This window comes from Dermacentor albipictus, chromosome 2 (assembly GCF_038994185.2).
Source record: "Dermacentor albipictus isolate Rhodes 1998 colony chromosome 2, USDA_Dalb.pri_finalv2, whole genome shotgun sequence".
Lineage (NCBI taxonomy): Eukaryota > Metazoa > Arthropoda > Arachnida > Ixodida > Ixodidae > Dermacentor > Dermacentor albipictus.
Window position 1 is genome coordinate 203,435,275 of NC_091822.1, and position 27,221 is coordinate 203,462,495.

Genomic DNA, 27,221 nt, shown 5'->3' on the forward strand with positions numbered 1-27,221 from the left:
GACTGTCAGATTCAGCTCCCGGCGCAGATTTGGTCACCTGTGCCATGATCAAATTTTTATTTAAAGAAGCTCCTGATGACCTTTGAGCTATTATAAATCACTCAACTAGATTTTCATGGATTCCGTCTGCACGGAAAATTGCTAAAATAATTCCAGTTCTTAAAAATCCTGGGGAAGGACATATAATAGATAACATTAGACCAATCGCGCTAACCTCAAATTCGGTGAAAAAATTGAAAGAATACTATATGCCCCTATGCTTAAATTTGTAGACACGAAACATTTGCTTAATTCCTGCCAAATTGGATTCCGACCATCATGTTCAATATGGCATGCTCACTTGGACTTAGAAAGTAGAATAAAATTAGCACGGCGCAAAGACACATAGGTGCTATTGTGGCACTAGACATCTCCAAAGCCTACGACAGTGTAGAAAATGTAATTTTATTGGATATATTACGAAATCGAGAGTTTCCAAATTGCCTTGTAAACGGGATATGTGAATTTTTAAATGGGAGGGAATTCTACTGGTTTCTAAGAGGCGTTTATTTGAGCATACATAAGCAATCACGAGGGGTTCCTCAAAGAGCTGTCACTTTTCCATTATTATTTAACGTTCTGATGAGTTCCATTCCTCGGCATCCAGATGTACAAACGTATGCATACGCAGACGATATTGTTTTTTATGCATCAGACAGTGATATTCACTCCCTATATTATTGACTACAGAACTATCTCTACGCCATAGAAATCTGGTTAAACATGATTCGCCTTTCACTTAACGTGAGATAATGCTCAATACTGTTTTTGCCCCTTAGCATTCCCCTTAATATATCGCTATCCTACCGTCTCGAGACTATACCACAAGTGGAGTCGGTGAAATACTTAGGTGTAGTCTATGACGGCACCCTCACTTGGCTTGGTCATATTGACTACACAGTTAAAAAATAAGTGAGAGCATTTGGCATGCTACGTAAGCTATGCAACAGTCGGTTGGGGATGCGGAGAGACACACTATTAATGATTTATAAAATGTACATGCGGCCAATTTTAGAATTTGGATGTGTGCTCTTTTCTGGTGCCCCAGCTTATAAATTACGCCCCCTTGTTCCGATTGAGGGGGAAGCTCTGCGATTATGCTGCGGATTACCGAAATTTGTGGTTAATAATCTATTGCATCATGAAGTCAGGTTGCCCCTCAATGTTGTGTAGATTTCGGTTGCTGATGATGCAAATATTCTTAAATATGTACAAATCCTCTATTAGAAGATTAGAAAACATATTAATTTGGCAGCCTGCATTATTTTTCGGAGTACACTGGCCCGGGCTTCATACATCACAGGTGGTCTTTGTAGCAACGTTGATTAACCCCTTAAATCTACGTATTTGGTGCCGCCTATTTGTGATCTGCGAGAGAGTCTTCAAATCGTCTATGATGACAGCTACCCTAGCAATGCAAAATTTCTCTATCAAAATATATTAAATGGACTATTGCAAGATCATTTATTGAGTTTAGGTATAAATACGGTCATCGCAACAGACGCCTCACAGTGTGGAGAAAAATCTGTAATTGGCATTTTCGCGCCTGCTCTAGACTGGTCATTCTCAATTACGATTCCGGACTACTGATGCGTATTTCAGGCTGGATTTCTAGCTGTAGTATTAGCTTTACGTAAACTAAATTGATCGATATCAATGGTAGTGATAATAACATATTCTTTATCTTTATGTCCATCGCCCACAACAAATAGTGCTGCTAGCCTTTTACGTGCACTTCATTTCTACTGTCGGACCACCTAACTTCAATTAGATTACTTTGGGTGCCTAGTCATAGGGGATTATCCATGAACGAGATTGCTGACAGTCTCGCGAGAGCAGCCCTCAATGTCTCTGTACTATCATTACTTCTAGCATGAGTTTACCTAACCACTACTAGATACAGGAGATACGCAATTGCTCTAGACTTTTTGAATCGAGCGATAGCAAATTTTTCAAAATATCGACCGCTCATCTTCTCTTGGCACAACAATTCCTTTCACACCAGAAAAACTGAAGTAATTTTTACCCGGTTACGCTGTCGAACACCATTATTAAACTTTTATCGTCACAGGGCCGGTCTGGTACCCTCCCGTCTGTGCCCATTCTGTGCATGAGATGAAACCATCGAACATTTTGTCTTATGCTGCCGCCGTTTTTCCGCTTTAAGGAAGAACCTCTTAGAACTGACGTTCACGAAACTTGATTAAAATTTTTCCATTTTAAATATCCTTTCTCTAGGAGCCTCTCTCGGCAACTACCACAGAGATGTTGCTCAGCCGTGGAGGAATTTATAGTTCTTTCAAGACATTTTTCTTTTGTTTTTAAACATTCTTTTTATCTATTTCCACATGACATTTTTACCAGTTTTTGTACTTCCAACATCTTCCTAATACTATCCAAATCCTGGCCAATCCCCCGCAGTGGGTACACGCCATCGACGAAGGAAATCCAATCCAATAAACATGGCTTCCTATAGAAGTACGTCTCATATTTAGGAAAAACATTACATTTGGTGCAGTCAAAGAAGAACGAGGGTGCAACTGACATTTTCTGAGATCGACCGAAAGGCTTACGTGCACAGCTTGAAGAAGAGGAACTGGTTGAACTTCGCCGCTGGCAACGACAAACCTGACTCCAGCGGAGCTCGTTCCGAGACACGCGGTGAGCGTGGAAATGAAGAGCAATTGTTTTTACAGTCTAATTCAGCGGCCTATCGTCCACGAAGCGTTACCTTCTGCCGAAGCAGCAACGTCAGCTGCAGTGAAATGAATACGTTTGCACGTCTCACAGTTAGAACAGAAGTATATCATGGAACTGTTGAGTACGGTGGTGGAGGACTCATGGGAAAAGTGTAATATACTTATGCAAGCGGGCTGTTTCTATGGTGAGTCGAACTCTGCCATATCTTGGATAATGTTTATGAACATGCTTGTTAAAAGAATGCATGCAGAGATCGTGTGAAAAACTTACGATTGTACTTGTCAGGGAATGCGCGTAAGTGGTACGAGCTACATATCATTGACTATGAAAGCGATACTTGGAAGGCATGGCGTCTAAGTTTCACGAAGACATTTGAGACCAACCCAGTAGAGCTTTGGGATAAGGCATTCTTCTACAAACACCAATCGCTGCAGATCCCAATTTTCCAGAACCCTCCGTAATGGCCTTAATTCTCAAGGCATGACGCGAGAGGAGCGCCAGCAAGTTCAAGCGAGAGCACCGGCTTTAATCGAAGACATTTTGTATTCATTGTATGTTTACGTGGAGAACCAGCGCTCAAAAGGCCATACCGGGACTCAAGATCAAGCCAACCGTCGTTCAATGGTGACCACACGACAGATGTGGCAACACCTCAAGTGACACAATCCTTGGCTCCCTTCCAAACGGATGTCACTAAGAGTGAAGCAAACAAAGGTAAACAGCAAGATTTTTCAATACCAAGTGCGACTGTGCATTTGGTAATATCCAATACACTCTATGCAACAGTAATAATCAGCGGACGGCGCATCAAAGCACTGATGAATACCGCAGCTTCTGTTACAGTAGTTAACAAGCGTTTAGTACTGAGGGAAGATGTTCACGTCGCTACTATAGCGCAAATTCATAGTTATGATGGAACACTTAAAATGATGCAGAAATGGGCTCACGTAAATGTGATGTGGAGAAGCATTGACACTGAAGCTTTGGTAATGGAAGGAGCAGAATGTATGCTTATAGTATCCCGACCGGACGTGAAGCGTTTCCGCATGAACATTTCGTGGAAAGACGTAGTGACAAATGAGCTTAAGGACGTGGCTCTTCAGTTACCCAGAACAGTTACGAAACCAAGTGATATACCATCCTTGTATCCTGAATTTTTTTGCATTGAGACATACCATGGCAGTCTGCAACTATTGCCATCAAAGCACCATTTTTTCTTCAAGACCAGATAGCTGCTAGGAGAAAAACGTACAGTATGACACGTGAGAAGAAGGCACAGCTAAAAGAACTACAGAAAATGTTGGACGCGCAGATAATCAGACCATCGACATCAGCTTTCGCGTCGCCCATAGCAATAGTTCCAAAAGAAGATGAAACGTTTCATCTTTGTACTGACTATCGTTTCGTAAATCGATAAACGGAACCCTTTTCCTTTCCCATGCCCCGTGTTGACGAAATCATTGATGAAACCAGTGGTTGTACATGGTTTTCAAGAATTGATCTGTGCATAGCGGCAGGTACCCCTTACAGAAGAGACGAAACAGTCCACTGGTATTGTGACGGCCATCGGAGTCTACGAATATAAAAGGCTCCCCCACGGTTGGAAAAACTACGAAGGCTGGTTTCAGAAAATGATGAATGAAGTGTTAGAGAAATTTCTGGGCCTATATTGTAGTGTGTATATAGACGACATACTGATCTATTCACGAGCAAAAGAAGATCATGACAACCAGCTCACGGAAGTACTCATAGCTTTGAGCCAGGTAAAGTTAAAGATAAACACAAAGAAAAGTCAGTTTTTCCGAAGAAACGCTGTATTCTTCGGCAGAATGTTAGACGGTCGCACCAAGAGCGCGAAAGAAAAGTTCGTTCAACATATACGCCAGCTGGTGAAACCCTACGACGTCTACTTACTGCCTGTCTTTCTTGGATTAGCAGGGCATTTCATAACTTTCTTTCGCGGGTATGCCACAAAGACTAAATGCCTTACAGTCCTACTGAAGAAGGAAGTGCCCTTTGTCTGGTCAAAGGAATGCGACGAGATATATAATTACTTGTTACAAATAATTTCATCGGATCCTGTTCTTGTTCTCCCTGATTTTAACCTGCCGTTCTAACCATGCACGGATGCTTCACATTTTGCAACCGGTGCGGTGCTGTACCAGAGAGACTTAACGGAGCAATCTCATCGTGAGTAGAAAGTTATTGGATATTATTCTTACACATTTTCCAAAACTCAAGAGAATTACCCTACTACAGAAAAAGAGACTCTATCGGTGGTCATGGATGTTTGTTATTTCCGCTCCTGCTTGGAAGCTCGCCATCTCAAGTTATTCACCGATAATCAAGCACTAAGTTACCTCCTAAGTTTAGCCCAACAGAAAGAATAGCTTGTGAGATGGATCGCCGAAATACAGCAATTAACTTTCGACATCGCTCACCAGCCTGTGGAAAGACTCCCAGATGCAGACGCCCTGTCGAGTCTCCACATATATTTAAAACACCAGCATGAGAACATAAATTACCTGACCCTTTGGGAATGCACTGAAATCATGGAGCTGCGGAACGGAAAGTTTCATGTTACCGAATCTGAAGCACCCAATATTCTAACGCTTCACCATGACAGCCCGGAGTCTGGTGGTCACAAGGGATTCTGGAACACCTACTGGAACATCTCTAGCAGGTTTACGTAAGACACTATGAAGAAAGACGTTAATAACTATATCCGGACTTGCCATAACTGTCAACTCAACAAGGCAAAATACAGGCCACGCGGAAACAATATCGTAATTTCCGAGTATTCTGCGACTCCATTCGAGGTGGTTCATCTCGATTTTGCTGAGCTACAGAAAAAAAGGGAGTAAACAGTACTCACCCCTTTTCAATTGCCATTGAAGAACCTACGAGAGTGGTAGCAGCAAAAGCGGGAAAAGGATATTGAAAAGCTGTCATTGATCTTCTCGAATGGAAGATTTTTGAGAACACAAAAGTAGTAGTAGCCGATAATGGGGGTGCCTTTCACATCAAATAACTTGGCTCATAAAAAAGCAATAAAACTTTGTTTCCCTGCTCCATTCCACTCGGATTCGAATGTATTGGCAGAGAGTGCCATTCGAGATATAAAGCAATTCATGTCAATGCACCCCGATTTCATGGGTGGCTGGAGATGCACTTTAGAAGCCGCCATAACCCACCACGGCACTTCTGATACCACCGCTATTGGCTGTAGTCCACACTTTGCAGCCTATAGAAGAATCAAGTGGCTTCCAGCCGATGTTGCACTAGCGTTACCTGAACCTACAGTGCTTAAAGAAAAAACAAGATCACGAAACCAGCAGCATCCATACCGCAATGCAGTGAACGAAATGCTACGACAGACGTCGTGGAAGTCCTATGCCAGATATTCAGCCAGGGACTATGGTCCTTGTGCGAAAAGGGATTCAAAGATCCAAGGCACATATAGGCCATTTCTTGGTCACAAAGACATCCAGACAGCAAGGAATTCTGACAACCATCTACTCTGAAAATAGCAAAGGACCGAGATAAATTACTGCGATTGGAAATGTGGTCCCATACCATGCCAGGAGGGATGGAAACAAAGCCGGGGAGGATATAACGATACAACCACTAGAATATTAGAAGGAATGAAGTCAAGCAGGAGCACGAGGAAGTTAGAGGAAAAATAAACATGGCTTCCGATCGAAGTATGTCTTATTTTAGGAAAAAAATATAAGGAAGACGGAGACGTTCCGTCAACCTTCCGGAGCAGGTCAGCAGACCGGACATCTTGATGTTCCTAGCTCAAAGGATAACATGACCCTTTAAGAAATAGGCTCCAAGGGTTCAGTCAGAGTTGATATGAAGGCTACTCAGTTAGAACAGTGGCTCTACAGGCCAGGTAGCCACGATCAAGGGCCAATCAAGAAGCACGTTAACCTAGTTGTCCAGCACTTTTTGTATATGCAGGAGCAGCAAACGCCACAAAAAGAACAGTTGTTGAGGGTTAATTTTAACGCCAACATTCAGTTACTGAAGACATGTAACGTGAGAAGTGGTTGTTCCTGATTTTTTTTTGACGGTACGCACTCGAGACCCTTAGACTGGCTTCGGTTTTTAGAATACGGATGCTCGCAAAATAATTGGAATGGTGAATGTAATCACATCAGCAATGTGCGTCGTGTTCTTACGGGAAACGCTAGGAAATGGTTTGGTTTGAGGATACCATGCCATGCATTGGAGCCATGGGTCGAATGGAAAAACTGTTTCGTTCGTGCATTTGACCAGAATTCAATTGATTGTTTGGAGAAGGCTATTTATTTGCAGCGTAGAGAAGGAACAGCTGTCGACGACTACTCTCAAGAGCGCCGACTTGTGCAACTTGCCGACCCGACCATATCTGAACCAACCCTAGTCGCGCTAATAATTCATAGAATGACGAAAATTTCTCTCTGCGAAGTTCTTCCTAGACCTCAGGCTACTGCAGAGCAACTATATAATTGCCTGAGGAATATCTCCACCGGTGTGTTACAACCTTATAACAAAACAAGTAGGATCAACGACCGACCCTCCGCAACAAGCTTAACGTGTGACCAGAGTTGCTCCTACTGTAAAGGTTCTTGTGGCCACGCCACAGTGCAAGAATCGAACCTCAAGGGGAGTCACGGGCAGAACGATATGGAAAATCAGGGCACTCTTTTCTACCCGGCAGCGCCGAAAACAATAGTGCATTTGGCAAAGTCAACACAAAGGGCCTATAACGTAAAATGATCCCATTATTTTTTTATTTTAATCTCCTGACGTCAAATTTGCGTAACCGCCGACGCAAGCATCGGGCGGTACCCGCATGGTTGTCTGAACAGACCAATGAAACGCTCTCCTCGTTCATAGGACGTCACTTCTCTTTGCTTTAAAAACGAATAACATTGCCTTCACTGAGTGGCTTGTCTTATCTAATTGGCTGAGAAGAGGCGAGGAGCACGCTCACGTAGAGAGAGAGGGCCGAGCCGCTGCACTGAAAATTGTTAACCGGATGAAAAGGGTGGTGCCGGCGTCTACGATTGGTCCACTTTCCCATACTTAGCTTGCGTTAGCTTGGCTAAAATCTCTACGGCTTGCAACGGACAGTTAAAAATGCCGCTAAAACGTATCCTCAGCAAAGTAGAGTTGGCACAGTGACGTCGTATGCGCGACGAAAAGGCTCTATAACGTTATACGGCAACGCAAAAAGTCTTTTCATACGCAAATAAATACATGGTCCCCGGCAGGTGCGAGTAGCCAGTGCCTGAGGGATCGGCGGCAATCATCTGTTATTCCTTTCGGAACGGGGCAGCCTGTGGCTATTGAAAAGAAAATTTACTATTGTTCGGTATATTGATGCATCTTTAACGCACACACGACGCATTGACGCGGTGGGTTATTGCAGTTTTGCAACGTCACGTGACAGGCAGGTGAAGAGGGTGCAGCCCGATAACGTTGGACCAATAGCCGAGGGCTAACGGCGAAAAGGCGTCGAATAAGAAATAACTATTTTTCTTTTCTTTGGTCAAAGTATGCATAATCAGTGTGTACCCGACATGCCAGATGGGGAGCTATCGCGGTTTTTGCGACGTCGCGTGACAGACAGGTGAAGTGGGGGTGGCCCAAAAAGTTTTTAACAAATCTAGGAGGGCTGATTGCCGAATTGGAATAGAAATGTTTGGAATAGATTTACGTTGTGGCGCCCAAGGATTGCTCTATGCCCCATAGACCATCAACAGAAGCCCAACTGAAGTCCTAGTTAACACAGGGGCGACGGTCAGCATAGCCAACCCCCGACTGATTTCTACGGAAGAGACATTGCTCGGCAAGGTTGTTAACGTGCGGAGTTACGATGGAAGTTCTCGAATACTTGATAGATTGGCTAGGGTATGCGTGGAATACCAAGGCAGCAAGACCGATGTCGAGTTTTCTCTTGACTCATCCTCACTGAAAAGGATGAGAATAAATATATCGTGGCGCGATGATGCGGAAGTGGAGCCCTTGGTTAAAACTATACATGCAGGTGCTGGAGTCCAAGGGAAGTTGGTAGTTGCAAGTGATGAGGTGCCGATCCCGTATCCATAACTAATATGCGTCGGACAGCATCCACCAGCGGCCAAGGTTACAAAGGTGCGTATCATGCTGAGTGACACTACTGTTGTCCGGAAGAAAACATACGGCATGTCCAATGAAAAGAAGAATTGACTGAAGCAAGAATTGCAATGTTTGCTCGACGCTGGGATTAATTGCCTTTCTACATCTTCGTTTGCGTCGCCGATTACAACAGTGCCCAAAGACGACGGGACATTAAAGATGTGTACTGACAACAGGCTTGGTAACCGTCAGACCGATTTATTTCCCTACCCAATGCCAAGAATCGATGACATGATCGACGAAACCGGTGGCTGTTCCTTGTTTTTCCGCATCGATCTTTGCAAGGAATACTGGCAAATTCTACTCAAGAAAGAGTTCAAGCACTTAACAAGTTTTGACTTCGAAGATAACAGGAAGAATTCTGGAGCATGGTTCCATAGAATTATGAACAACGCGCTTCATGATTTCGCAGGTAACTTCTGCAACGTCTCTGAGATTACATCATTGTTTACTCGAAAACATGTGACGACCATTGCTCACACTTGTTCAAAGTGTTAAATGCATTAACTGAAGCCGGACTGTAGACCAGCATGAAAAAAAGCGAATTCTTCCGGAATTTTGTAGTTTTCTTAGGAGGATGCTTCAACGGACATGCAAAGAGCACAAAAGAAGAATCCGTTAAACGTTTATTTCAGCTGACAAAGTCATGTGACGTACACTCGCTCCGCGTGTTCTTGGGCCTGGCAGGACATTCCAGAGCGTTTATCAACGACTACGCTTTAAAGACGAAGCCACTTACATTGCTAATGCAAAAGGATACTCCATTTGCGTGGACACAGTGGTGTGAGGGAACATACGAAAAACTTGTCAGAATAATGTCATCTGACCCAGTACTTCCTATTCCAAATTTAACAAAGCCGTTTGAACTAGACACTGACGCATCACATTACGGGACAGACGTGGTGCTATACCAAAGGGACGAGAGCGAGCCCGCCAAACAGTGACTTAAAGTGATAGGTTACTATTCGTAAACATTCAACAAAGCAGAGATCAACTATATGACTACGGAAAAAGAAGCCCTTGCTGTAATCATGACACTTAGGTACTTTAGAACATACCTTGAAGGAAGACACTTCAAATTATTTACTGACAATCGAGCCTTGACAAATACACTAAACCTTAGAGAACCGAAAGGAAGACTGGCCAAGTGAGTCAGTGAAGTAAAGCAATTCGCGTTCGACTTTGGTCACAGGCCAGAAGAGAGGCTGCCTGACGCCGACGCAATGCCATGGCTACTGATACCTTCGATTGCCGAGAGGTGTGTGGGAACCAATTTCTGTGGGATGGCACGGAAGATATGGCCAGAGTTCTGATATATGGGTTTCAAGAATGGTAGACTGCACATTCCTAATACGAGCGTCGTAAGGATCTTGCAGCTTTACCCCCTCCCCAGATTCTGGAGGCCTCGATGGTTTCCGGAGGACATACCCGTAAATCAAGCAAAGATTTTACCGGACCATAGTGAAGTAGGATATATCCCAATATATCAGAACTTGTCACTAATGCCAAATTAGAGATGCAAAATTCAAGCCTCGCGGGAGCGCAATGATCCTAACAAAGCATTCAAGCACACCGTGGTATAAAGGCTATAAACAGGGATAAGGTGCAAGAAAGGCTCCTTATCCCTGTTTATAACCTTTATACCACAGTGTGCTATTCCATCTGTCAGCCCCTTGATTTCGAGAAGCTCAAGAAGAAGGGAAGGGAGTGAGAACTACAAAAGCATTTCTTTTGGCCATCGACGAATGCGCGAAAGTAATTGCGTACGGGGCCAGAAGATGCCAACAGCGTCATATCCCTACTCAGACGTGAAATATTCAGGAATGTGAAAGTGATTGCGGCTGAGAATGGCCCTGTTTTCAGAAGCGAGCGCTCGAAATAATGGACTGAACAACGAAACATACAACTTGGCCTTGCTGCACTCTATCATCCGGAAGCCAACGGGTTGGCCGAGAGAGCGTTAAAAGATATCGAGATGTTTATCACACTCTATCCGGAATTCCGAGATGGTTGAAAGCCTGCTTTTGAAGCGGCTGCTAATCACCGTAAACTATCTTACAACTGCTTTAGGATGCAGTACATATTTAGTTTACCATGGAAAATGGAGCAGGCGTCCAGCTCCTTGGCGTCCAAGGCAAGGCCAGGGCGTCCTCCTTGGCCTTGCAAACGTGTTAAACCTTCAAGAACGCAAGAAAACGCTAGAAGAGTACGAGAAATATAAGGTCGTCATGAAGCGCAACAACGACCGTGCTCACTCCACAAGGGAACCTGACATCACAGTAGGAGATTTTACTCTGGTTGGAAGAGGATTGCAAAGCCCAAAAGCTCCTTCATAGGTGCTTATATCCTGTTGAAGACAGCCATCCAACAAGAAGTCTTAATATTCATTTGATACAGTGGACACACAAAACGCGACTGAGATGGCATCGGTCGGCAACTTGGTGCCTTATTAACCCAGGAGGGTTGACGCCTGTGTCCAACCAGGAAAGGAGGAAGACCGACTTCGTGAACGAGAAGAGGGACAGGGTAGAGAAGAAAAGGAAGTATCATTCTCCAAGACTGTTAGAAGTGCTAGAACAAATGGAATGTTGTAAATGACATGCTGCATTTGCGGATTATATTACCAAGCTACTCTATCACTAAAATTGCTCATACCGGGTCTTACATTTTTGACAAAATTATTCCTCAAAATGTAAAATAACGGCAGCCCAAGAACAAATGTAATGAAACATAACACCGACCACAAGTCTTTTATCTTGAATCTTCTCAGACTATGATTTTGTTTTGCACTATTGATATTTAATAGTCTGAGAAGATTCAAGATAAAAGACGTGTGGTCGGTGTTATGTTTCAATACATTTGTAATGAGCTCGAAATTGAGCTCAAAATTTAAAGTGATATAAGTTTACTGGGGCAGCACAATCTCTGGGATCGGCCCACGAAAGGTGTTTGAAACATACCCGACATGGGAAAGTGGTGGTAATCCGCTAAGAAAGGCTGTCTATAATAAATAAACGTAAATAAAACCGTGAAAAGAGAACGGCAAATATAAATTCTGCGTATTAACTCAGACGTCAACGGACAGATTAAGCAAGACATCCGGCGTAGCTTTTAACGCCGTTTTACTTATCATTAGAAATGAAAGCGTAGCCAGGAATGTAACTGTCGTTTTTCTTTAGTAGAAGGTCAAACCTGTGTTCCGTGATGTGTGGCCCATGCAGAGTTAGCATTTTTAGTAATTTATTTATTAGGGCCACCTACAGTGCTAAGAAGGTATTATTGAAGGGATGTTACATTGCTTGCAAAATTGAAAGAACGTCACAAAGTAGCATTGCATTATGTACGAAATAGCCAACATGCGGTGGAGTTGCAGCAAACCACAACCAACAAGAATGCTACACAAATGTGAGGAAACAACATGTTACCCGAATGTTTCAACTCCCATAGCAACAGCAACCTAACTTTCACATGATATACATCTATGCACTCCACATTATTCGGTAAATTTGGACAGTTTGTTTTACTTACGCTTTTTATGCCAAGGGAAGAAAACGGGAAAAAGCATCCCGAATTCTATGTCTCCTTTCCCGAGCCCTCACATCAAAAGACGTCGTATTGCAATATGGGATCTAAGCGTCTAATGAGTGCGGAAGAGATGCTCGAAAGATTGCATCCAGCGGAGCAAGGAACACTTTCGGCGCCCAGCGAAGCGTGAATTACCGAGTAGCCCAGCGAAGCCACCCCTCGCCCCCCCCCCCCCCCCTCCCATGGTTGAGGAGCTGGATCGGTCGTCGCAGGACTTATCCGCAAGGTGAACAAACTTTGGATGAACGAACCTTTCCATCGATTCCAGGAAAGTGTTCGGCGAATTAACCCATCTTACACTGTTGTCTCAGTGTGTTTCTTTCTTGAATAACTAGACGTTCCCCTATCTTGATGGGCACAAACTTGGTGTTCTTCATTATGTGGGCAGAGCAAAATTCTCGCTAGTAGGCATGGCGCCACCTTGTCCAAAGCATTTCGAGAAGCTGTTCACGATATTTCCCCCCAAGTCGAAGTGCAGCAGGTTCTGACTTTACGCCTTCGGAGACTAAATGTGAATTGTTCGGTGGGAACATGGTGAGTCTTTTGCCGATCAGCAAATGTCCTAGAGTATGAAGAAAACGAGTAACAGCGCTGAACGACGGGATGTGATTGAGAGAAACGAACGACTGAGTGACCTCGTCTGTCTCAGTCACGTTCCGTTGTTCGGCGCTGTTACTCCTTTTTTTTCAGAGATGTACCAACCAGCCCAAGTTAGCACGTTATTACAGTCCTGGAGTAAGCGGGCTAGGCTCGGTACTCCTCGGCTAGACGGGCTCGGCTGGACGTAGGTTATGGGTCGCCGATTATTCGTTGCTTCCACTTGCATGAGCGTTGTGGATAACCCTTCATAGCTTAGGTAGTTTATCTCGAGCACTTTCTCAAACGCAGTCTTTCCTGAACGAATCAGCCTTTCCCAGAATACTCCCCACCATGGAGCTTTGTCTGGAAAGAGCTTCCGTTAGAGGTTCGAAAATTACGCGTGAAATTCTTTTCCCATCATCGCTGTCTTTTGCTGTCCTTCGAGGCCTTCTCGAATGTTCTTCCAAGGTCCGAGTAGAAGAATTAGCAAAAGCCTTGTCTTGTAACAAATCTACTGTATACAAAGATAAACATTTCTGCTAAGATATAGTGACATGTTCCAGATGAACAGCTCGTACGACGGCAGAGGTGAACAGCAGTATGTAAGGCTTGAGCACATTCCCGTTCGGTTTGTTGCTGAGAAGGCCGGCAATGTCAACTACTGATACTTCAAAAGGCGGCAATATTGTACTGATTCAGCTGCACGAGGAACAAATGCCTCTGCGCATGGTTTGGACGAACGTCGCGGACAGAAAGATGAACTGCGTAGTAATTTTTTTGATAATTTGTCCGGCCCTTAGTATCCACAAATCCTCTCCGAGTTCAGCTGAAACCTTGCTAACGCCAGCATGTAGCAGCCTATGACATTATTTCATGATTAACATGGTAAATGAGTCTGAACATGGAAGCAAAACCTGATGCTTCGAACTCTCCCGCATGCCGCTGAACGGAAGCCGTCCTACAACTATCAAGAAAACCTTCTTCGTCATAATATCGCTTAAATTGCATTGAAAATGACATTTCACTAAGCGAAGTTACGAACTTTTTCTCGAGTGCGACAAATCCAGTATTCCTCACTTAAAAATTTCCTAGGAGGGATATTGACAAACGGATACAAGTTGATCTGGTGTTCGGTACACACATGCCTGGAGGGAAACGAGAGTGCAGACGCTTTTGCTCGAGGGCTCACGAACCGAGCAGAGCCTCGACTGCACTGTCAATCTCCCCAAACATTCTAGGAGTCAAGCGAGGATGACAACGACCTATCCCGAATGGCCCCTCGCGAAGTTCTCGCTCACTGGCGTGGCACGCGACAAAAATAAAGCACCCCTTCCCCCCAAATTATTACAAGGGGAGGACGCCATAGACCTCTGTCGGATTCCAACGGGGATTTTTCCAAACCTACAAAGATTAAACAAATTTTTTCCGACGCTGTATGGGCACACATGTCCGTGATGGGGGGGGGGGGGGGGGGGGCTCACCGTCGCTATATCGCATTTCGTGGGGCTGCCAAAATAGACCACTAAATTTAAATACCTTTCTGGGTAAATTTCAATTATCGAACGCGTTGGAGCAATGGGAGGCACAAGTCGCCAGCTCTGACCCGGAGGTGCAGCTCGCGCTTTTGGATCACGCCAGCCAGGTGGCAGTAGCCAGTGGAGTCCTGAACTCGGGGCTCCACCCATCGAGCTCATAACTTTTCATCCCCCAACGCCTTTCAATAAAGTTATTCCTTCCTTCCTTCCTTGCTTCCTTTAGCTTCAGGTATCTCTGTCGTCCGTAGAGGACCTCTTTATCTTGCGTGTTGACTGCGCCAATAGACCTCTGCCTGTTTGCAAACAACGTGACGTATCTGCGAGTGCCCCTCCCATATGCCGCACCTCCAAAGTGGACGCTGGTTGGCAACCAAGAAAAACGTTTATGCGACCTGTTCTCTTTGCATAAGAGTGCTCCTTGCACATTAACTGCCACGATCGTAAGTCCGGCATATTGCTATTTGTTGAAGTGGTAGCATTTACGAACTTTGTTTAGAAAGTATGAGCGTCCCCGTTTTACCGGCAAAGCAACGCAGCGTCGAGTGCATGGTTCCCTAAAGGCAGCATGTAGTGATTTCATAAGTGTGTCACAAACAGCCACAAACAGCCTCTCCGTATGGCATAGGGTAAGCTCACAGTCTGAGGCGGCAGATGGCTCACAGGGGCAGAGAGCCCCAGGCGTAAGAGAATGGACCTCCCTGTTTCCGTAACCGCCAGCCTTGTTCGCTGACTGGATAAATGTGCCTCGATCAGCTCATCGGCCGTGTTGTGCACACCTAGTCATAGCAGGCGTTCTGCGGACGTACTGATTGGCAGGCCCATCACTTGCTTATATGCCTTTCTCATCATTGTGTTGATTTTCTTGAGTTTCGTCTCGTTCAGTAGTGCGTATGGAATAGCGTAAGTTATTCGAGACACGACGAAGGCTTGGGCAAGCCGAAGCGTGTCCGCCTCCCCCATGCCTCTTCTCTTGGTTGTTATTCGCCGGATCATGTGCGTAACTTGGGCTGTTGTATTCTTAAGCTTTTGAATTAATATTGTATTGGTGCGATCCGACTGGAAAACCATTCCGAATATCTTTACGCTCTAAGAAGGAACGATGGTGTGTCCCTCCAGTTGTATGTTGATAGGGGGCGAGTCGGACGTGTGCTTCTTTCGCGGTGAGACCAGTAGTAGTTCCGACTTTTGGGGGGCGCAGCTGAGCCCGCATGACTTAGCGTAGTCGCTCACCACGTCTGTAGCTTCCTGCAAGCGGTTCTCCATTTCCCCGATGGACCCTGTGGACGACCAGATGGTAATGTCGTCGGCATATAGGCCATGCCGGATCCTTGGGATGTTATCGAGGAGCGGCGGTAGGCCTATTAGGGCGATATTGAAAAGGATAGGGGATAACACTGCGCCCTGTGGTGTACCGCGCCCGCCCAGTAGGAAGGCGTTTGTGGCTTTGTCCCCGAGCTTTAGGATGGCTTTTCTATCTGAGAGGAAATCTCTGATATATGAGTACGTCCTGGCCCCACAGCCCAGCGCGTTTAGCCTCTGTAAGATTGCTGTGCGCCTGACGTTATCGAACGCCCCTTTAAGATCTAAGGCGAGGATAGCCGTGGGGGAGTTGCGTGTCAATGGTACAATCACCTCCTCTTTCAGTTGAAGTAGGATGTCTTGAGTTGAGAGGTGTGGACGGAATCCTATCATCGTTGTTGGAAGTTTCCCCGAGTCCTACAGGAATGGTTGTAGCCGGTTGAGAACGATGTGCTCTAGGAGCTTTCCTACACACGAAGTGAGGGAGATCGGTGGTAGGTTCTCAATGGCTGGTGGCTTGCCTGGCTTCGGTATCAGACAAACCTCGGCTATTTTCCAGTCCTCGGGAAGGTTTCCTTTCCTCAATAATTCGTTAAGATGAGCGGTAAGCTCTAGCAGCGAGGGGCTGTCAATATTTACAAGTGCCTTATTGGTAATTTGGTCCATTCCCGGGGCTGTGTGGCGTCTCAAGCCCATTATCGCCGCTGTTACCTCATGTAGATGAATGTCCTCATCTAGGAGCTCGTTAGGGGTGCTGGTGTCAGGTGGCAGAGGCTCCGATGGCTGTGTGGGGAAGTACTGGGCTTTGAAAGTCGAAAGAAGGTCCGCCTCGTTTCCAGGAAATTGGTGAATTACTCGGGCCATATTGTGGTGGGATTCCGTTTTGCTGCTGGCCGGGTTGATTAAATACCTCAATAACTTCAACGTCTTGGAAGTATTCAGTCTTCCTCTCAAGCTGTCTCAGCGGGATAGCCAATTCTCTCGGCATAGCGTGGTAGCGTATTCCGCAGCCTCTTGTGTGAGTAGTGCTATTCGCCTCTTGAGCTTGCGATTTAATCTTTTCTTTTCCAACGCTTCAGCAGGCTACGCCGGGCTTCCCACATGTGGAACAAGCAAGCGTCGATGCTCGGAGTGGTGGTGGATGTTTCAAGCATTTTGGTGTGCGCCTTCACATCCTGGTGAAGCTGAGTGATCCAGTCCTTAATTGACTGAAGCTGTTGGCTCTGTTCGTTCGCAGCTCTTTCTTCTCTTATCTCCCGCAGCTTGGTCCAATCCGTGAGGCGAGGCGTGCCTATCCTGGCTTTGTATTCGAGCCCATGCAGAGTGGTGGCTAGCAGCGCGTGGTCGCTACGTAAGCAAATAATACGTTGCGCGGTAACTTCGCTGCGTCTCCTGCCTCCCTTTGCTATTCTCAACTTTATAAGACCAAACTTTCGCATGTTTATGAGCACGATAACAGCATAAAGTAGGTGCCGTAAAAGTGAGTACAACAATCAAGAAAGAAAGACAGTTCAGTTTTACTGAAGACCTGCGAGATCTGCGTTAAAACGCGATAATTTCAGTGGTTTGACTTTTTCGCATTCCCAGTGGTGAAATGCATACACGCAGCTTCGGCACTGCTATGCACATGCTAGGGCCTCATTTGTAGTCTTGCCATCCAGTAGATAGATTATTTTTCAGTGTTTTCGTCTTTTCCTCAGAGAGCGCCGATACCACCGCGATACATCTGGTCACTAATCATCGCGCTTCATTCATTCACACCTGTTCAAGAATTACGGGTCCTGAAGTTCTATCGGCGCTTCATCACTACGACTGGCCTTATTTCACGCAACATGCGTCCATAGTTTCGCAAGCGAGATTTATTGCTAATCGCGTAGTATACTACACACACACACACACACACACACACGCACGCGCGCACACACACACACACACACGCACGCACACACACACACACACACACACACACACACACGCACACACACACGCACACACACACACACGAATGATGTGTTCGGTTTCCCTAGGCAAAGATGAGCGGATATCACCGCTGTTCTTCACCGCCCACTTTACCACAGCATAACAAATGTTGCACACCTCCACGCAAAAGCCGACATTCTTCATCACAATCCATCACGGACCACCACGTGGCTCACGTTCGCAAGTAAAAAAGGCCAGCATCGCCAGATTTTCATCACAGAGTTTATCCCAAACGGATGCTCTTTGACACACAATAATGCTAATCTGGCTGGCGAGAGAATTCTGGAGGTTCGCTTGAAAAAAAAGGAGAGAGAGAGAGAGAGAAACACGCGTCCACGAGGCGCCCACCTACACCAAGCACTGCGCGAGTGTACCACGAACAAAGCCGGCGGCGGCTGTGTTTTGTCAACGAAGGCCTTCACGTGCGCCGGAGACGTTACGCTATGACGTCATTGGTGCGGTGGGACGTACCCCAGGAGAGCTCTATTGTGGAGAAACTCCTTTAATCATACAGCCACTCTTAGTTATTCTGCTGTAAGAGCTGTAGCATGTAATGACCAAAATGGTCAGCAATTTGTTGAGGTTCGTCTTCAAACAGATCGCTTCTCCGGTGTGGGCGATTTCTTATCGATCGAGAATACAACCTTTTAGACTGGTGGTGTTCTTTCAAATTTCTGGTCCCTCCAATAAAGGCGAAATTTGTAACAGTCTCCGTGCGCTTGCGCCTGTATATAACAAGGCCGCGAGGCTCTGACCACCAGGACACATGACACGATTAGTCAGTGTCGGCATTTCCAAAAATCGGTTTGTGACGAGCGTTTTCCACCACTTTGCTGAGCTACGTATACAGTGTAGCACTAGCATCAAATCAGTCCACATCACAGTTTCCGTGTCTCCGTGCACGTTTCGCGGAAGACACTAGTCTGGCTGCAGAAAGTGTTTCTATAGGCGAGGTATACAGTCGTCTTCTGCACTGACGCCACTCCCCACTTGGCCATAATTAATTGAACAAATGGTGTGGCTCTCTCTCTTTGTGTTTTAAGGTACACTACTACTCCATATGCAGATGGACTAGCTTTACTGAAGACATGTATCGTTATGCGCCCGTTTACATCTTTCACCCGATAATCGAAATAGCGCGACACAGCAATTTCACTGGTATAGTGGAGACCGCTTGTCGACATCGTCCAGTCTCTAAGCGAAGAACTGTGCAACCCTTCGTTCAACTTATATTTTCCCATCCACAGCTTTTGCATGAACAATTTGAAAATCAATGTAAAGGGTACTATCGGCCCAAACCGATCATGGACAAGCCGTATAGAGCAGGGGGGGGGGGGGCAGGCAAGAGGAGGCACAATGGACGCACAGGCGACCCGCCGTGATGTGCCTTCTCTCGTCCTCCCTGCACTCAACCACCTTTAGTCAAGAGATTTACAAACAAGGCCACATCGCCACCTTTGTCATACACATGGGAAGCGAAACGTTCCTGCAGTTCTTCGGCTCCGGTAAAGACTCCAGCATTTTTGTCATAGACGGCGAATCGGAACAGCGTCGATGCGTAGCGATGAGTGGCTTGGAACGCGAGTGCACGCTTGTTCGTAAACGCTAAGCCGGGTGGCATCGATACGCGGTGGAGACAGCAGAGCAAAACTGTTCATACACTGATTGTGCAGGACGAAGTCGGTTCCAGTTCTAGTCGGTGCTTAGGCTAGCTGTCGGACATGTCTCCAGGCGCGCGCTAGAGTTCCACAAGTTTACACTGAACGAAGAATTTTCCAGAGAGAACGTGTTCAACTATGTCGTGTGCCCTGTAATTGCAAATGGTCAATAAGAAGGAACAGCGTTAGCCGCAAAACAATAGAAAACTTGGTGCGTGGCAGACGTACAAATTTTGTTAGTTGAAACAAGAAAACGCTCCCACCAAAACCTTTTGCAATTTCCTTCAAAGGCGATGAGAGAATATACGAACCTATGGCATGACATTTGTTTTTCTATACACTTTTGCTCCGCGTCCTTTTACAAGTGTCGTTCGAAGGACTGGATCACTTTTTTTTATAGGTCTCCGAAACGTACAAGTCAGCACAGTCAAAAGATAACCTTCATCCTTGAGTCGACGAAGCTCATTATGAAAGCTATCATGATGCCGGAGTGCACACGATCCCGTGAGAGAGGAATTGAAGTAATTAAAAACGATGACAGTCTTTACAATCTTGCAATGATGCGAGCAGAGGAAAAATGTAACATTTCCTTTTTTACCCTTGAGAAACGTACCAGCACACATGGCCTAGCTCTAAGAACAAACAGATCCAAAACTGCAAACAACTTTCCTTAGGCAACTTACAACCCAAATTCAAGCGAGAATGTATTTCTTTGAATACCTTCATCAGGTGACGTGGTGACATCTGGGCCACAACCTTCGTTACGCAAAACCAAATAATAATCGATGTAGTAAAAAAAAACAATCCCAGCAAGCGCGCTTAGATCACACCACACCTGTTTTCAGGATCTGTGTCGTCGTCTCGAGGATGCAGATTATGGAGCAAAATCATTTCGATTTGTTAGTTCTTGGACCTAATGAAAGAGGAGACAACAGCAAAAAAATTGTGATGAAGAGATATACCCCGTGCTGATGCTAGCCTTGGCATCTAACTCTAGCAAAGCAACTGCCATGTCATACGTCCATGGATTGTCTCACTGTTTTAGGAGAACTGCGAAAGGTCTTGAGGCGGACGTCGTTTCTTCGGCTAAGAAAAAAATGGGAAAGGCTTGCATTGTGATTGCGAGGAAACCAGTCATCAACACAATAGCCAATGTGAAATATCGCGACGCCATCGTGCCTTGTGGCGCCGTTTCTGCCTTTCTTGTGGGAAAGTCTACACTGGGCAGACTTGCAGCTGCGTCGGTTAGAGCGCATACCTCAGCTTAGCTATACATTAAAGGTAACGGCTACCTCGCATTTGTCATTGTATTGTTCTGCATGTGGTAGCAGGTGTTTACTTAATCTAACAACAGTTATCACCAAGCGCAGATATAAGAAATATAGACAACTTGCTGAACATCCTTACATAAAAAAGCGGCGCGATAATTGCGTATCGGAACCGTCAATCTCAATACTTGATCGTGAGACGCATTTGCTCGGTGGTTAATTATTCTATGACGCCTCACGACGGCATGCGCGCTCATGAGTGCCTGCTTTCGTGTAGTGGTCATTTCTCACGCTGATTTTACGCGCGTAAACACATAGGACGTGGAAGGGTTAAGACACAGTATTAATTTGTTTCCGAATAATATCGGCACTCCTTCAGAAGCTAAAATAGAGCCGATATTTATGCAACACGCGTCAAATGAAAATTACAGTCCTACTTAGACTTACAAAAATACTGGTCTAGGGATCAAGAAGGTAAAAGCGGCGCCTAGTTTGCTAAAAATATAAACGGAATTTAGTGAGCTGGCTGCATGGTGAAACACGTTAGACTTATTCGCATCAAGAGCACTCCTTTCTGCTTCTGAAATGGACAGCCGAAAAAGATTCTTTTCCATTACCAGCTATGCGATAGTTTTGTGTCTGGCATCTCCAACCTAGCGCGAGTGTACACTTCTCTGAAGCACAGCGAGGTAAATTGTGCAAAGTTCGAACGGAATGCGGCGCCGCACATACCGACACGCGCCGCTCCGTGCATAGCCGCAGGTTCAAGCCGAGCTCTGCGTCCACGCTCTGCGAGTGCGCTCGAGCTGCGAGCGCTGGCCAAGGAAACGCGGCGCCACGCGCGGTGTTTTCTTTTACTCTTGTCGGCACGGCGGTCACCGCTCGCCTCCTGAGGCCGATTCTTCTGCGAGAAGGCAACGTGTCGAGCGTGCAGCTGCAGAGCCGGCGAAGGCTGCGCGAGGCCTGCCCTCTCCCGCGACCTGACGGTTCTGTGCTCTCTCCCTTTGCTGTGACGGTTTGCCGCTTGCTTCTGCCGCGCCGCTTTTTCGGTTCACGTTACGTATATGTAGTGCATTATGGCTGCCGCTCTCTCTCTCTCGCTCTCTCTGTCGCACGAAAATAAAGAGCTGCTGTCCAACAAGGCGTGCCATAGCCTTTGAAAAAAGCCGCAGTTCTGCATCGCAGAGCGGAAGGGCTTCGAATAAATTTATGGGGCAGCTGTTCCTAACTGCTGTTGGTGACGAGTCGATCGGCACTGTGTCGGTCACGAAACGAGAGTGACGTACTGCGTCACTTGAAAAAAAATGTGACTCGCGGCAAGTCCGTCCCCCGTCGGCTGTGAGTAGGTAAGACCGGTTTTGAATGAGATTCCTTCGGCTAGCGCATGTATCTGGCTGACTGACTAACAGTCCAGCCAAAGTTCATTGCGGAACAATTAAATATATCTCTGTGCACTCCATTAAGGCTGTCGTGTGCCAAAAGTTTGTCCATTGTAACCACAAATTTCGTCATCCTACAATCCCAGCAGGATCCTGTTGGTTCTGTATCTGTATCTGTTCTACCTTGTAACAATGAAATCTGGGAAACGACCTCTTCACAGCACTCTGCTCTGCTCTAATAGAATTCGACGACCTGTGTACGCTCATACCACGGGTCACATTCGGGAGACATCACATCAACTTTCAGCGACCGCCAGCTACTCAGCTAGACTTTATCTCAACCTCATTATTGAGGTCACGGTTGGGTCCTCAAGCTCGACATTGTTTCGCGAGATTTAGGTCGCGTACAGCGAATTAAGTGTGCTTCATTAAAACGCTTGTTCAGTAAGAGGCTTCACTTCAAGCTCTGTCAAGGCGTCTAATGGCTTAGTTAAATGGCAACTATTCGTATACATATCCCTCAAGCCGTAAACATTTAAGTAAGAAGAAAGTCTACCAAATACCTTCTTTACTCGTTTACAAGAAGCAGGTATGCACATAACCAGCTCGGAAAATTTTGACCTTAAATCTCTTCCTTTGGGGAGCTGATATAACTCAACCTCAAGCTCACACGAATTTGAGATAAAAAATATTGACTGTACTTACACAAAATCTAGCAGTAGCCAACCTTATCCAGCAGTCGCCAACCTTAGCGGCCCCCGCTAGGGGGCCGAGTCGACAAGACGGGACACACATGGGCTCCGAAAACTTTCCATGATTGTAGCGGAATGAGGCAGTTCTCGACTCTAGAACTACCACATCTAACACCGGAAGGTCGACGGACTACGCAGACATCGGGATTATCCCAGGTGGGCGATTTTTGAGCCACAAACACAGTATTAATACACTGCCATGCCGGTGGCCTGGCTAACCCTAACTAGCTGGGTCTGCGACGCCACTGTTCCCCCACTTTGGCGAGAACGACGCATGACTCGGGCGCGGTCAGGCCTCCACTTCGCCGCGAGACGCGAAGATGGACGTCGTAGAAGTGGAAGGGAAGACAATTTCCCCGGAAGAATACGACGACCAGGGCTGGATTGCGGCTCACGAACGCCGTATAGTAACGTAAAGAGACGCCCAGACTTCGATGAACGATCCAAGAACATCGGAGAATCGCCGGTTTCAACGGCGTGGAAAACCGCGAACGCTCGAATTCTACAGCTACCAATGGCCCCGAGGCAACCGCAGCTACCGGAGGATGACTACAAGATCGTGATCCGCCCGAGAGGTGGGCTCGACATGGCGCAAGAACGCATTGAGTACATGAAGGATGGCGTTCTGCTGGCAGCCGCACTGACACCAGAAAATGCCGGAGAAGATATGCTACGAATCAATCCAAGACAAAACACCATGATCATGAGCACGCCGAAACTGGAGAACGCGAAACGCTACAGCCAGATACGCGAAATCCAACTCGGATCGAACACCTACAGTACGGCCGCTTAGATTACTGCACCGGAGAACACCTTCAAGGGAGTCATACACGGTATACCAGAATACGACACGCCCGAAGACCTTGAAAGAAGCTTGGCGAACTGCAGAAACCCGACTATAATACACGCAAGGCGCATGGGACGCACCGATTCGGTTGTGATAATGTTTGAAGGTACATACGTACCACACTACGTGTACTACCACGGAGCTGAATACCAATGCCTACTATATCGTAAGCAGTACGAAACATGTACGACCTGTGGCCGCCTCGGCCACCGAGCGGATGTCTGCCCGGCACCGAACAGCAAGAAATGTCGCGGGTGCGGAACTCTCAATCCGCCCGAAGATCATCAGTGCGAGCCAAGATGCTTCATGTGTAGGAAGGGACACCTTTACAGGAGACAAAAAGTGTCGTGAACGATTCAAGACTCCATATCTTCTTAGAAAGAAGCAGTGGAATCAACAACAACAACAATGGAATGAACATCAACCGCAGAAAGCTATGGTGGACAATCGCCCGAGTCGGTCCAGGGAGCGGTCGGGCAGCACCCAATCGCACAAGGGATCGACATGGACCAACAGCCACGGCAGCAGACGCCGCGACAGGAGCCGCTCTAGCTCCTTCCCAAGACGGTGGAGGCGGTGGCGGCCGGTCCAACTCCAAGTCCCGGTCCAGGTCCCGGCCTAGGTCCGAAACGAGATCGAGAGGATCCCCACTACACGCAACCCCGGAGGGCTCTGGCGCGGACGACGGCAACAAAACGCAGGTCAGCTGGGCAGACACTGTCTCCGGCGCTGCTTCTCCGTTCAATATAACACCTAAAATAGAAGGGTCCGTCCTGGAGCAGGAAAGTATCCAAATTAGAAGATTACTAGCGGAAATCACTCGTGAAAATGCTAAGCAGAGGGAGGAAATTCAACAATTAAAGCAAGAAAACGCTAGGCTTCAGCAGAATAGGACACACGAGCCAAGTCATACGCCTACTGCCAGTCCGACACAGACGCCTAGCCGCGAGTCAACGCCCGTTCTCGCACAAATGACAGGGACGCCGCCCCACAAAAGGAAAGCTGAAGACGCGCCAGACGCGCAAAGCAGCGTCTCAACGCAGTTAGAAAAGCAAATAGAGGGAATGTTTGTGGAGTCAACTAAGACGCTGCAACAACAATTCGCCGTGTTACAGGTACAGTTCGTGGAAATTTTACAAAGAATAGAAGGCATCGAAACCCGAATAACAGTTGTTGAAAACGCGCAAAAAGACTTGAGGCCCGCGGGAGTGGGACCCGTAAAAGCGACCACCAAACCATATCATCGACCTGTAATGACAGAAACCAGTAAAATCACTGGGGAGAATCAAACAATTAAACATGGCTCCGCGTAATAAATGCATAATATGGCAATGGAACTGTCGCGGGTATCGCCGGAAACGGGGATACCTACAGCAGTTCATAAGTAGCAAGGAGGCACCAGACGTCATCGCCCTGCAAGAAACGGGGGGCCTGGCTAAATTATCCGGTTACAAAGCATACGGTGCTTCCGACGGGAAGGCGTCCGTTACAACTCTCGTACATAGAAACCTTACGGTCATAGAACACAACACTGGTGTGACCGGTGTAGACCACGTCCTGATTGAAATCATTCCCACACGCAAGGGAGAAGGAAGCATTTTCATCTTAAATGTATACAGTAGTCTTCGGCACAAGATGAGATTCGGCCCGCTTTTTCGTAAATCCTTAAATTTAGCAGATAGACATGCAATGGTTATTGTAGGGGACTTTAATGCACCCCACGCAGCTTGGGGATACCATTTGGAGAACGTCAAGGGTCGTAATCTATGGTTAGACGCTCAGCAGGAGAGTCTTACTCTCGTAACGGATCCACAGGCGCCCACTAGAATGGGAAACAGTATGAGCAATGACACTACACCATACCTAACTTTTACAAAGAACACACCTGATGCAAAATGGATAAACACACAAGAAAATCTGGGTAGTGATCACTTCATTGTAGCAACAAAACTGTACACGCAGGCCCATCAAGAAAGAAAGGCAGGAAAATAACGATTGTCGAGTGGGACTCCTTCCGCAAAATCTGGGAGGAGGAAGCTCATGAAGTCATACATGACATCGAGATTTGGACTAAAAAACTTCATCAAAATGTGATACGAGCCACTAAAACTATTCCGGAAAAGGCAGGGATAGAGGAGGCGAACAGCGAACTCCTACATATGTGGGAGACAAAAAGCAGCATGCAGAAACGCTGGAAACAGCAAAAACTTAATAGAAACCTGAGAAGCAAAATCGCCATGTTCAATAAGGAAATGGAGGACTATGCGAATAGATTAAGCCGTCGAAATTGGGAGGCCACGTGCAACGCCATGGATAGACAGGTAGGGCTACTTAAAGCCTGGAATCTTCTGCGTTATCTTTTACATCCGGAAAACAGCAAGCCCACACAACGACACTGCCTGCCCAAAATAATCCACAGATACAAAGGCACGGAAGAAGAACTTTTATAGGAACTACAAAGGCTATACGTAGGAAATACAACCAAAGAACAACATCAGTATACTGGTAAGGAAAACCCGTATCTTGACAGCCCCATAATCGAGGCTGAAGTTTGTGGTCTCCGCCTATATAGCGGTGCTCCGCCGGGAGTCACCTAGACCACCGCGCGGGTCCGAGGATCCGAGCCCCTCAGGGGGACGATCAGCTCAGCCGCGTGTGTAGCGTGTGCCCGAAGCGGACGCTCGTTCGGTCTCCTCTGGGAGCGATACAGAGTGCCGCAAGGAGAAGGCCCAGAGTACAAGGAAGGCGTTTATTGTACGACCACATTGGCGTTCAGGATATCTGTATACACCCGTTTCGGCGCGGGGCTCATGAGCCGAAGCTCCCGCAAGTCAAGGGGTGACACTCAGCTATCTCAAAAACGCGGTAGCACGCCGCTATACGGGAGGATGGCTCCCAACGACCGTGCTACCAGGGCAACGTTCTTTCAGCTCGGGGTAGCCTCCGAGGGCGACTCGGCGCAGTACGACCGCGCACGTCAAGTGAGCCGCGTCTCTTTGGCGTAGCCTTCAGAACAGGAGCAGCGAATAGGTACGCAACCGCCTCGGGTCGAGGACCTTCGGCGAGACCGGCCAACCAAAGGGATGACCGGGAGAATGGGAAGTCAGTACGCACCGTTTCGCTGTCCGAAAGCTTCTCCCCGCGTTGCCGCTCCTCGGTCGACTTGAGTCGCCAGGGGAGAGGGAACGCGGGTTCCCACCCAAACAGACCAATCGGGTGAGCCCCTGGACTGTTCGGGGGCGGACAGCAGCAAGTGTTTTACGGACCCGCTGCCGTTCGGCGCCCTCGGAGGAATGAGAGAGAGGGAAAGCGGTGGACCGCGCGCGCGAAGTTCGAAAGCGACCTCGCCGCGCTCGGCTCCTATGCCCAAAACGTGCTGCGCTATGGCGCTGCAACGAAATGGGCTACGCAGTCCCCACAAGTTCGAGC

At 46.8% G+C, this 27,221-nt stretch overlaps 1 protein-coding gene across 2 annotated transcripts in view; it reads right to left on the bottom strand.

Annotated features, from left to right (window-relative positions):
• The window catches only part of LOC135897324 (uncharacterized), a 297,711-nt gene extending 276,008 nt beyond the window's left edge, over positions 1 to 21,703 (bottom strand). Inside the window, exon 1 of one of the 2 annotated variants that reach the window (XM_065425928.1) lies at positions 21,547 to 21,703. In XM_065425928.1, the coding sequence (XP_065282000.1) occupies positions 21,547 to 21,568 (22 nt within the window). In that variant the 5' untranslated portion in view covers positions 21,569 to 21,703. The remainder of the gene's footprint in view (positions 1 to 21,546) is intronic. The other variant, XM_065425927.1, reaches the window with a different exon arrangement.
• Between the last annotated feature and the right edge of the window lie 5,518 nt (positions 21,704 to 27,221).